Raw genomic sequence first — 13,243 nt, 5'->3', positions numbered from 1 at the left:
TGACTATGTTTTGCAAAAATTGCACCAATACGCACACTGTAAGGGAAAATATATTAGCAACCTTGTATATCCGGAAAAGAAAGATAAAACCCTTTCAGAAAATCTAAAGAATTGTAAATTTTCGCAGGAAATGAGACAAACAAGAGACTCTTTTCTTTCGAAAAATTTTAGCTGTTTAATATATCATAAAACAATTTTCAAGTTCATTCCAGATAAGTCTTCCCAGATAAGCTTTTCTTACAACAACAGAGTTTAGTTGTAATTCTTCGGAAAAAGATCGTCTGCTATCTCTCGTATCTGAATTTGACAACAGAGATTTGTCATCTCAGATTACCGGGAAATCCAGGATGTAATGAAGTATTTAAACTAGTAGCTCAGAGTGGGGGATACAAGTTCTAAATTGGTATCTTCTGCAAGTGAAGACAAAGTTGCAAAATTCTAAAATGAAATTCTTACTTGGTGTTGCCTTCTTTGGCTGTATTGTAGCAGTAAGTAAAATTAATGTTTATTTACTTTCTCTTATTGATTGATTTTTGCATCTTTACGATTTCGTGGTTTCAAAATCATTATCCGAAATTTGCTCTTTAAGGGAAATGTAGGAACTATTTTTGGTTAAAAAATACTTTTAATTGTGAAACTTACATTTTCTATTCATAAGTAATTTGTTGAAACATACTTTGAAAAGCGTGAAATATATATTTTTTTCTATCTTTATAATTCTTAATTTCAAAATGTTTAAAAAACTGCTACCCCTTAAAGAGAATTTGTCTTTTTTAGTTGAAAATATTTTATCAAGATGAATTGCTGCTTGCATGAAATTTATTCAAACATTAGCTCTAAAGACAGAAATATTCAATCTAGATTATTCCATAGTTTCAAAAATATTGAGCTAATTTTTCTATTTGAAAAAAAAAATCTATTATATTAGTGAATTGCATTTCCCGTTTTAAAATATTTAACAGTGAAAACTACATATTTTCTACTTATATTTGTACTGGACCGCCAACAAGGAGTTTTCTGGAGGCTGTAAAGGATTTGTGTACTCAGTATATATTATAAGAAAAGGATGAAAAAAAAACGAAATCTAACAAAAATCCATAGTTACATCATGTTTTTATGATGTTACATAGAGGGATCAATAGCCTCAAAAGGCATCAATTGATCCCTCCTAGGGCCACTCAAATGACGAGTTAATATCAATATGCTGATCATACAAGTTGAACGAAAAGAACTTAGAAAAGAAAACGAAATCATTGATTAACATTAATGCTAAAAACAGCATCGAAGCAACTGCTTATTTATTTATTTTTTATTATTATTTTTTCTTTTTTTTTCTTTTTTTTTTGATTCTAGCAGGAAAATAATACGCGAAGTATAACTTATAACTACCTTTCAACTAGCTTGTTGTAAGCAACGTATTGTTGTCAAATGTTACTTGATTACTGGAAGAATTATTTCTACCTTCATGTTAATCTAATCTAAATTGATATTGCCAACTCATTTATGACTGCATAGAGTTTTGTATATAATTCTCGAAACGCTTTAAAATTTACGTTTAAATGTAGCACAGATTTTTAACAGGTGTTCTGAATGATTTTTTTAAAAAAGAAATCAGAATTAATAATTTTAAGAACAGATGATTTTTTTCCCCCTTGAAGCTGTGTTGAAGTCACTCTTTTTTTTTTCCCTTTTTTTTTTTTTTTGTTTTAGTATTCTTGCGTAAATTGTAAAAAACGTGGGCGCATTATATTTAGTGTGTTAAATATATATGCATTTTGTTTTTGAAAAGTCGATTCCATACTTAATCATTCATTGGCTCAGCAAATATCTAGAAAAAAACTTGTGAGCTTAAGTGAAATTTTCTGATTCTTCACGTTAAAAAAAAAGTCAGCTATGTCAATGCATGCAGTTTAAAGTTAGGAATAGATTTTTATAAATGACTACAAAAGAAAAGTGGAAAGAAAAAAATCAATAGAAAAAGAGAAACGAGAAACAACGCTGCGAACTGGTACTATTTCTGATGTGGGTTAAAAGCAGGGTTTCTCAACGTGTTTGGGTCTGCTGATCGTCAAAAGTTGTTTAAAAAATAGCAAACGGATGAAGCTATTTTTTTTACGAAAAAAAATCGGAATTAAAAAACTTTTAAATTACGAATTACTTTAGATAGTATTTAAATGAAACGATAATTTATGTTTGAAGCTTTTCATAAATAAATTAACCCTTCAGAAAAATGAAAAACTATCGTAAAATCAACATAATATTTTCTGAAAGCGCACTTGTGAAGATCTCATAGTACTGCTTAATTTTTTTCTGAAGACCAATGATTGAGAATTCTTGGACTTAAACCACTACCCTTACCCAATTGAATTTATTTCTTTAAATTGCATTATAACTTGTCGAAATGGAAAGCTGCTAATATCTGAAATAGTATTCTGTTTTAAGAGTAGAAATGGTTGCAGTTGCATCAAATATGATGGAACCGTAAAGATGGAAAAGATTTTTTTTTTCAGCGCTTCTAGCGATTTAAAAACTTGGAATTCAACTTTCTTATCCTCATGCAATAATGACTAATTGTAAACTTCTTCATATCAACGGAAAGAATTTTCTATTTTCTTTCGAGTTGAAGAATCAAAATCATTTTACGGTGACAAACCATTGGCATACCATTATAAAAATGATTTTTCCAAGAAATTGCTCAATCTTTCCGAAAATTTTCAATTTGGTCCGCAAGTTGATGTTAATTCCTCTACTAGAAAGAAACTATCTTTTTTCAAACTGTTCGGGAACTTAATTTTTTTTATGCATAATTTCTCCAAAAACTCTTTTTAGCAAAGTGGCTAGAACACCTTTCAAATCGAAGATTCAAGCATGATGTTCAGTTTAAAAAAATAATGTTGAAGGAAAATATTAAAAAATGAGCTACGACCTCTCATATTTCACCAAATTTTCAGTTTAAATATCGATTAATTTTTCATTGCAGTTTTAAATTACGTTTTCCAGCAATTAATTTTTAATGTTGAGAAATTCGGACTGATATAAAATGTAGTATGAAAACTGTAAAGGTAAGAAAGTTCATACCGTCTGGGAGGAACTGTGGAGAGGGGGGAGGGAATAATGTTAAAAGAAAAAGACGAATGTAAAAATGAGTAGCAACTCTTAATTGTTCGATGAGCAAACAGCCCTTAAGTGTTGGGTAGGGGAGAGGAGTTCCTAATAAAGCATTTTTTTTTCGTAAGATAGTTCTAACTTCTATGAACCTACTGTTTTCTTTGGGCTTGTCTCTGTATTTTTCTCGCGCAGTCATTCTTAATGATTTTGAGCAACAATTTCTTTTTTTTTAAACCTCTCACTGATAATTTAATAGTTTTATTTCATTCTTTGGTATTAAACGGAAGAAACACTCCTAACCTATCAAAGGGTTATCCAAGCAATCGCAATAGTATCTAATAAATCCAATTAAAATGCATAATTAGCCTTTTCCAAAGCTATCCTGTCGCACGATCACTTTGAAAAGGTCAGAAATGGAATGTAAATAAGTTATTTTAATAAAAGTAATTGAATGCAGCAAAATAAATTTTTTGTGACAACGCCATAATTTTATCAATAAAACATCGAACTTCAAGTTTACAGCATCATTAAAAAAAAAAAAAATTCACCACTTCCGACGAACGATAAATTGAAAACACACATTGTATTGATCTTTTTTTTAAAAAAAAACCTATTTATTCTGTTTTTATTAAGCGTTTCTTTAATGTAGAGCGCATCGTGAACGAGACCGTGTGTCTCAGGTGGGTAGAGCGTAGTACCTGAAACCCGATCATCGTGAATTCGATCCCAGCGTGGGTTTAGTCGTTTTTGAATGTTCCCCCCCCCCTCGCTTTGATTTGTTCCATATTTCCGATAATATGAAATCTAAACTCACTGCAGGATTCTGAACAGCAGTCAAAGTGCTGCATTAAAATCACAACATAAAACGTTTATTTTAGCATAGTAAATTGCAGTATAATGAATAATATTTCATAAGAGTTTTTTTCCTTTTTGGTGCTTTCGTTATCTTTACTAATAATAAAGCTGAAAGTCTCTCTGCCTGGATCTCTCTCTGTGTGTCAGGATCTCTATGGCGCGCATAGCGCCTAGACCGTTCCGCCGATTTGCATGAAATTTGGCACGGAATCAGTTTGTATCATGGGGGTGTGCACCTCGAAAAGTCCATTTTGTTCTTTTTCTATTTCAATTTTAAGAACATCTTCCCGAGCAAAATTATCATAAGATAGACATGTAAATTGCTAAAATATTATAACGTGAAACCGTAACATGGGCAAGCCAATTGGCAAGAAATTCATGATACATTATTTGTAAATATACAGGTGAACCAAAAAACCTTTCAATTTTCTACTACGGGCAAAGCCGTTCGGGTGCCACTAGTGAATCATGAAACTACAAAAGTAAGGAATCAATTTATTTTATTTTGCCCCGCCATTGGTGGTAAATAATTAAACAGTTTACATTATGACTGTTTTTTTTTTGAAACATAACAATTAAAAAAAATTACCAATGAAGAGCACTTTCAGCATCAAAATGTAACTTTTAAGCAGTAACTTCAGAGTAATTGAATAATGATGCAACGAGCAGTGGACAACCAACTTCTTCTTTACAAAATAAAGGGTAAAAACGTATTTCCTAACCTTGCCAGTTGAGTGCAGCACTGGACTTTCTAGTGTTTTTTTAAGTCAAATGTGTTAAAAAAAATTGAAGAGGTGAAAAGTTAACCGGCACGGTTCAACGTTGCCCTGAGTGACTATAATTGTTCTATGAAACAGAAGTCATAGTCACTCCATTCGGAAATGACTCATATAGGAAAAACGGTTCTGATCAAGTATTAAGTGTGAAGTTACAAATAACCGGGCCTAACCGTAATTAAAACTTTGCCGTGATAAGTGGATTTTATTAAAATATCGGTATTTATTTTAGGTGAGAGGACAGTTTTTCTTCGGGGGCAAAGCCTGTTATGACGAATCTGACTGTGGACCCGGAGAATGCTGTGCAAGTTTCTTGCCTTTCAGGGGAGCCTGCAAGCCTCTCCAAAAAGAAGGTAGGTTATTCTCTCTCAGACTTTCGATACACTCTATACAAACGACGCAGAAGCCAGAAGTCGCTTAGTGTTATTGGCAGATTTGACTATGAATTAATTTATTTCTCCAATCAAGATTAAAGTTTTTGGCTAGGTTTAGGGTTTGTCGCCGACAGAGTGGTGTAGTGGTTAAGACAATGGCCTCTGACGCCCAAAGGCGCAGAATCAAACCTCGCTCCAGTCGGTGGATTTTCAAAATGCAGAAAATTGACAGCGTCCATGTCGTATGATTATGTGGCATGCAAAAGGTCCCTCGAGTACTCGTTTGGCATGGAGTATCTCTCGGTAAAATTAAATTCCTAGTTCTGTTTCGCGTCGAATAGAGCTTAGGTGCTTCCATCTAGTGGGGAAACTGGGCGTCAAAATACCGCATCCCCATTTGGGAGAAAAAAAAGATGTGAGGAAATTTTGTAGTAAATTTATGGTTTCAAAAGACAGTAAAAAGGCTGAAAAAGAAAAACACAAAGTGATTTTTTTTTCGATAATTTAATTTTAAAAATTGGTTTGGAAATTACAAATATGTTAGATCTTTAAATGATTTCCCTTTTGCCATCCTTATGTATTTCATTCAGTACATTTGCAGGATTATTGTATTTCCCCATCTTTCGATCGGAATAAGAATTAACAGAATAAATATGTAAAAACGCAAATTTCTTTATTTAAAACTTTTAAAAACACTTATGTTTACACACACGTATTCGTAAATGGAAAATTATCAATACAAAGTCCAAGAATGCGACCTATCAATAACTGTATCTCATTGCTTAAGGGTTTCTTAACAACTAGCAATACTCGCACGGCTATGCCTGTGCTAAGAAGTTAAAGAAAGTCCGTTGAACAAAAAAAAAAAAAAAAAATCCACACACCCCGCCACCCTTCTGATATAAAATGATCATTTTTCTTCAACTAAAATGCGTACACACCTTTTCAAAAGACCTATTAAAGTCTCTTTGTAATTTAAAACTATTCACCAAAACACATAAAAATATTAACAGTAGCTTTAAAAATCCAAACAATTATTCAACTACACTGTTCATCGCTTAACGTGGCAAGCAGTCACGCTACAATAACCCTGCTCTTTGGCGCTTGAAGCGGTATTTTTACCCCGCAATTTAAAGTGTTTCCTCAAATAAACAATGCTATAACATAAACGTTATAAAGAACAATCACAACTGAATAATACAACAAATCAAATTATTTATTTAGATAAGTAACTATCTTCAAATATAAGAGCAAAAACAGACGTTAAAGAAATAAGGAAAACAAAACCCAATAGAAAAATCCGACAAAATCATATTATATACTTGGGGGGGGGGGAACATCGAAAAAAAAAAACGCATTCAAAAATCTGTTCGCTGATCACAATAGCGTAGCATGGGCATGGTTCGTCGCAGCTATCGACACTGTCGGCCAGCGCCCACTAGAAGAGTTAACTTACCCCGCCATCTATTGAGAATTCTTAGAACTAAACTTATCCCGCCATCTATTAGGAATTTATAGAACTAAACAATTAATTAAACATTTAATTTGCAGTTACAAATACTTCGGTCAATCTGATTTTTAAAAAAATAGCCTATAGCCTCCCTCAATAAATGGACTATTCAACACAAAGAGAATTTTTCAATTCGAACCAGTAGTTCCTGAGCTTAGCACGTTTTCTTCAGCTTTATATTATTTGTTAATTAATAAGAAAAATAATACAATTATATATATATATATATATATATATATATATTACAAATCATTTTTAGCATTGTTGTTTCTTTTCTCTGAATAGTACCCTCGAGACTTGCCTCATGGCTGACTCAAACCTCCGCCCACTGAACCGCAAAGCCCGCACTTTCAGATCAAGAAACCGTGGCCACGCATATTCTGCGTGCCAAGCATTTTATATTATAATGTAAATTTCCGCGTTATCATAACATTTTTTATTGCTGCTCCACTCCTATTAATCATAGCGTGATGTTATATAGCCTATAGCCTTCCTCAATGAATGGACTATTCAGCACAAAAAGAATTTTTCAATTCGAACCAGTAGTTTCTGAGATTTAAACAAACAAACTTTACAGCTTTATATTATTGGTATACATTTATAGGGCTGTGGGATGTGTACTGGTCACCGACTTTGTCAACTTTAAATGTCCATAGTTAAATATTTTTAGTACCTCCACTTTAGATGGTATCCTTCTAAACTTGACAGAAACTCCCTTACTGCCGAACCCAACTGGTTTTGAATTGTAGAAGCGTACTTAACTCTTTCTTCCGAAAAGGGGGGAGGAGGGCTCTTTGTGCTTTAATGGAGTAGATATTCCCCCCCCCCCTAAACTAATTAGATTCTGCAGAATATTATAATGTAACACCTTTATACAAATTAAAATATGTATATAAAAAGCTCCCAATGAAGAGCTTAAGTGATGCTATTTAATGTGGAGATTTTTCAACCAATAATCAAACATAAAAGTTGAAATATTGCTATTAAAAAATGAAAGAAAAAAGAAACCCTGTTTGAAATTTCTATTTTGTTAATAATAGTTTTTATGTTAAGTTTTTTTTTAATATTCTTCTGAAAAACTCCATTTGCACTTCAATTGTTCATGAAGACTCCCAGAATTGTTTCTAAGGGCAATTGAAACTATTTTTAGGAACAGTTTTGAATACTCAAACTTATTTAAGAAACTTATTCTAAACGCTCTCGGACAAAAACTAAAAAAAGAAAAACTAAACCTTTTATTTTAATTGGTTGAATGGCTACTTCTGTTTTCCCAAAAACTTTAAAATTGCTTTGTTGGTAATAATATATCTATGCCAAATGATTATTCTGAGAAATGTAAAATTTATTAAGATTCCTTTATTTATATTTAGAAACTTTTTTTTTTGTCTAAAATATCTAAGCACAGGGGGACACAGAATAAATGAGACAAAGTTTTTATCCATGTTTAATTAATAGAGAAGTAGGTAGGCTTTCATTGAAATTTTTTTCTGAATCTTGCTGTATAGCAGCACCTACCAGAGCTACTAGCCCCCCATAACAGAGAAGGGGTTCTCCTAACATTTGCATTAGTTATCTCGAAATTTTTAGTTTTGTAACTTACATCACTTTGCTTCTCACTGCCTAAAATTTAACAATTGTTAGCAGTAATATAGACCTCTGGTTAAGGAGGTTATGTACGTATTCAGTTGGCTTCATCGTGGTCATTATAAGCGTCGATACATAGCTGCAAATGAGTCTTGAAATAGTATTTGCGACAATGGCTTGCCAATCCTAGGGCAACAATCCGTCCCACTCACGAAGTAGTGATGTTTGTTTCAGCGACTTCACACTGCTCTAGCGTTTTACAGTCGTAAATGCATATACTAATAAAAAATGCATAAGCATTTCAATCGAACAACTTTTATTTGTATGCGTAACAATTATTTTGCGTCCGGATTAGCCAAACATCGTCCCCATTATTTTGAGTCAGCCTGCAAATATTTTTAGAACATCTTCGAACATTTTGAAAGGGTTTTTTTTCCCACACATACACACTGAACCGATGATCCAAGTGCTTGGTCCAGGTGTTCCCAAAGTGGGTGCCGCAGGGAGAGGCAAAGGGTGCCGCGAAGTGTCCACCGTATCCATATGCACAATATAATAGACTTGGGTGCCGTGAGATAATTCCAATTCTTCAAAGAGTGTGGCGAATCAGAAATGTTTGGGAATCCCTGGTGTAGTCAGCGGATTTTAGAGATGCCGGAAATCGTATCAGCGCCCATCCCGCATGATCATGTCGCATGTTAAAGATCCATTGTACATTTAGTTTATTGATATTTATGCGCGTAATATATCAGTACTAAATTTTTTTTTCAATTAGAAGTGTACCCAGGCGTGCCCCGATGGGAGGTCACGGGAGATCACTGTGAGTTTCCAAAAATTTCCTTATTCGGCAAATTTTGTCTGATGATTCGGAAAAAATATCAACATTCGTCAAAATTTGAAGTTCCATACGGCAAAACTTGGTGTTCGATTCGGCGAAACTATCATCTTTCGGCGAACTTGGGAGTTCCATTCGGCAAAACTATAATCTTTCGGCACAATTTAAAGTTCCATTCGGCAAAATTTGGTGTTCGATTCGCGAAACTATCATCATTAGGCAAAATTTGGAGTTCCATTCGGTTAAATTTGGTGGTCCATTCGGTAAAATTATCATCACTCGGCAAAATTTGGAGTTCCATCCGGCAAATTGAGAATTTCCTCCCTCCCGAAAAATTGAGACCGAGGCACCCCTGAGTGTACCGCCTCGCGATGCAATGATATGTTTCTCTGCAGCGAGAGAGATTATTGCACTGGTTGGATCTTCACCGTCTCACAAGCTCTTCTTTTGCAGGTCTCAAGTGTCACGTGAATGAAACGGTGTTCAGTTTGTCTGGGATACATATCGTGATGTGTCCGTGCGACGAGGGACTGGAGTGTGTGCAGCAAGGGAAAAAGAAGGTGAGAGGAGAGAAAAGAAGCTTTAATTTTGGAGTAAAATAACGATTTCTTTTACCTCATACGTAAAACTAAACATGAGCAGATTCGTTGCATTCGCTCAATTTTCCTTCAATTTAGTTGTCAGCAACTGCTTCTATGCCACCTTTTTCTTATTAGTATTTCCATTTTTACAACTAGTTTAATTTTTTCCGCGATCTAGTCATAAAAATATTACCCAATTACCGTAATTAGTTCAAATATTTGAATATTACATTTGTAATTTTTGTGTTATTTAGGTTAATAATTCAAAAGTTCTAACGAAATTACTCCTATTAATTAGTTGTGATTTTTCAATTATTTGTATTTTAAACATATATTGCAACATGTTTACATTCATTTGTATTATATATTAAAAAAAAAAAAAAAAAGAAAAAGAAAAAACTGCTTTTAATGATTCATTATCATCATTGTGGTTTTATTGATCTTGTTAGCTTATCTTCTTAAATTTATTTTTAGATTGCTTTTGACGGTTAAAATGTATTAAAAAACAACAAATATAGGCATTACCAAAAAAGAATTATCCTATAAAATCTTCATTAGACGCTTTCAAGTTACTAAGACATATATATATATATATATATATATATATATATATATATATATATATATATATATATATATATATATATATATATATATATATATATATATATATATATATATATATATATATATATATATATATATATATATATATATATATATATATATATATATATATATATATATATATAAGGTCTTGGAGAAGTATCCGACCTTTTTCTGAAGGAGGAAGTGTGGCAAATTAGGAATTTTGGATACCTAATCACCCTCAAAGTAATCTCCTTGGAACTCCATATGCTTCTCCCTCGGATGCTGTATCGTTAGAATCATTCCAAGAAGAAGGAGTTTTACTCGGCTGTAGTTGCGTCTGTGATGTCCTCTCTTTACCTGAAATCTTGTTCTTTCAATCACCTATTGAGTATAACGAACAGCCAGAAGTCTCAGAGGAACCCAATAGGGTAGTAAGAGACATGTAAAGTCAAAGAAGTCGATTTCTTTTTTGCCAAAAACGTCTAATTCAAGTTCGAAATATGTGCGGGAAATTTGTCCCCATAAGTCATTTTTAAATGGTTTCCACTTGGCTGTCGCCCAGTTTCTTACAAAGCTTGATGCAGCAGCGCTTCTCCAGTTGTCCGTTAATTTCCTTGAAGTAAAAAAAAAAAAAAAAAGACGAGTGCGCTACACACTACCTCGGTCAAATTCTGTTTGCCAGCGACTGAAGCAACAAACCTAAGCAACGTAAGCAATACGCATGTAGTTGAAAATAAAATAATAACAATAATATGTTCTTTCATGCATTTAACTTGTTTTTTTCCAAAGATATTTTGAACACCACGCAACTCTAATTTGCAAGTGGAAAACACTTTTTCACCGTTTTTGAAAAATAAGAATAACTTGCATTGATTTAAAGCAATTAGATTAGCTTTTTCAAAATTATTTTTTAGTGCATGTGAGGGAAAACCCAATATGAATTTTGCAACCTAGACATAGAAAAGACGCTGAAAGCACAGTGAAAATATAGAAACAAGTGCAAACCAATATATTGTTTCACTTTTGGTGGTTCGTACATGCGGCAACGGTAACAAAAAAATTGGTCATGGACTTTTTGCATCTTCATAATTTAGCTTTCACGCCCTCGTTTACATGAATGAAAATTGCTTGCATCCGCAGCATTATGATTCGCTGACATAATTCATAACGTAGATTAGTTCCAGATGATAGTGTGATGTCCATAGATACAATCAGGGCTTAGTTTGCATCGAAGCTCCCGGGAGCTTAACTTTTGCACTTATTTTTATTATATTCAAATTAGAATATTTTAGGCGAAATTCAGGTTATTTACGTGCGTATACGGTGTGGAGGTAATAGGGCTCCTGCACTTCTTTTGGTAGAAATTAAGCCCTGGAAACAATCTGTTGCGATGGATGTATTTGATTGCTATAGATTGCTATTATAGATTTACTCAGACATTTCCTTTTAGTTTTACGTCACAGTAAATTTTACGAATCATAGCCTTTAGGTGAACAATTTTCAGTAGTGGAACAATGAGTAAGCATGCGGCCGTGGTAACTAAATTATTTTAGAGCCACTAGTGCAGGGAGGGATCATGACAGTCCTTGCCTATTTATACACCATTATATTAGGATTATCAACAGTTTTAAAACCAAGGGCTCTGGGAGTTAACCCCGATACTCGCTGCGCCCCTGGTTAGAGTCATTGACATGCTCAGGTAGCAGCAAGCCTGCAACAGTTTCTGAATCTCTGATTCTCTGTCCGGTACCATTTCAGTAGAACTCTATTAGAAACCAGCATTAGAACACTTAAAACAAAGATAATTTATGAAAGATACATGTTACATGTCTTAAATAAACTACTATTCCAAACATAATTTAATAAAGTATCCATCTCAATCTTTTGAAACTTTAGAATAGTGGAATTTGTGCTGTACCCCCAACAACAACCGCTCTGCCGGAGGTGGAGACAACAGCTGCTCCAGCAGCAGAATCATCTGAAGAGAAATCTAGCGAGAAAGTTCCCGATTCTTCAGCATCTGGAGAAACACCTGAACCAGAACCAGAAAAGTCTCAAGAATCAACTGGAGCTGATGAGTCAAAGGCATCTGAAGGGTCTGAAAAATCCCAAGAATCAGGAGAATCTAAGGGAACCTCTGCTGAAAAACCAGAAGAGCCTGAAAACCCTCAACAACCTGACGAGACCAACGACGGATCAACAGCTGATGAAGGCTCCAAATCTCAAGAACCAGAGCAACCTGAAGAATCCAATGATGGATCAAAAGCCGATGAAACCAAATCTCAAGAACCAGAGCAGCCTGCAGAGCCAGAACAGCCTCAGGAACCAGAACAACCAGCTGAGCCAGAACAGTCTCAAGAAAGTCAAGAACCTGAGCAGCCCGCAGAGCCAGAACAGTCACAGGAACCAGAGCAGCCTCAAGAACCTGAACAACCTGATCAATCTTCAGTTGCTGATGACGCCGAGCCTCAACAGTCAGAACAGGCTGGATCTGTTGCAGATGAAGCTTAAAAATGTATGAAGAAGAAATACGTTTATGACGCAGAGGACTAATATGCTCTCCAATGCAAGAGACAGAGCTCGGAAACAGTCTGGAACTCTAAAATGTGATTTATGGACAGAATTTTATATCTTTGTTGGCCACTTTGTTTTTAAACCTTTTATAAGCAGTCTTGTTTTATGAAGCAGAAATAAAAATCATTGTATATATTTGAGAGATTTATTTTATTATTATTCAGTTTAAAACACGTACAATATAAATCTTGCAGTTCATGGGAAACATTTAAATCTTATGTTAACAAAACGAAACAAATGAGCTCTGCGTCATTTCATCTTTTGTTTATAATAGAAAACAAACAGTAGAAGCATTGTACTCCTTTAATAATCACAAGAAAAATATAGTAACGGCTTCTAGGCAGGACCGCGCCGTCCCGATGTGCAAGGTCGTGCGGAGCACGACGGCGCCAGAGTCAAAAAGGCGCTGAGCTCTACCAATCAAAAGTTCTCCAAATGGGAGAAAATTTTCCCAA

The 13,243-nt window shown here is 34.0% G+C and overlaps 1 protein-coding gene across 1 annotated transcript; it reads left to right on the top strand.

Moving 5' to 3' along the window:
• The first annotated feature begins 354 nt into the window (after positions 1–354).
• LOC129227722 (uncharacterized) lies at positions 355–12,928 on the top strand. Its single transcript, XM_054862361.1, has 4 exons — positions 355–488; positions 4,972–5,092; positions 9,496–9,602; positions 12,111–12,928. Exons 1-4 carry the CDS (start codon positions 444–446, stop codon positions 12,723–12,725), a joined length of 888 nt encoding a protein of 295 aa, XP_054718336.1. The 5' UTR covers positions 355–443; the 3' UTR covers positions 12,726–12,928.
• The last annotated feature ends 315 nt before the right edge of the window (positions 12,929–13,243 follow it).

Source organism: Uloborus diversus, chromosome 1 (genome assembly GCF_026930045.1).
Source record: "Uloborus diversus isolate 005 chromosome 1, Udiv.v.3.1, whole genome shotgun sequence".
Taxonomy (NCBI): domain Eukaryota; kingdom Metazoa; phylum Arthropoda; class Arachnida; order Araneae; family Uloboridae; genus Uloborus; species Uloborus diversus.
The sequence above is the reverse complement of the archived record's forward strand: the minus strand, read 5'-3'. Positions and strand labels throughout refer to the sequence as shown.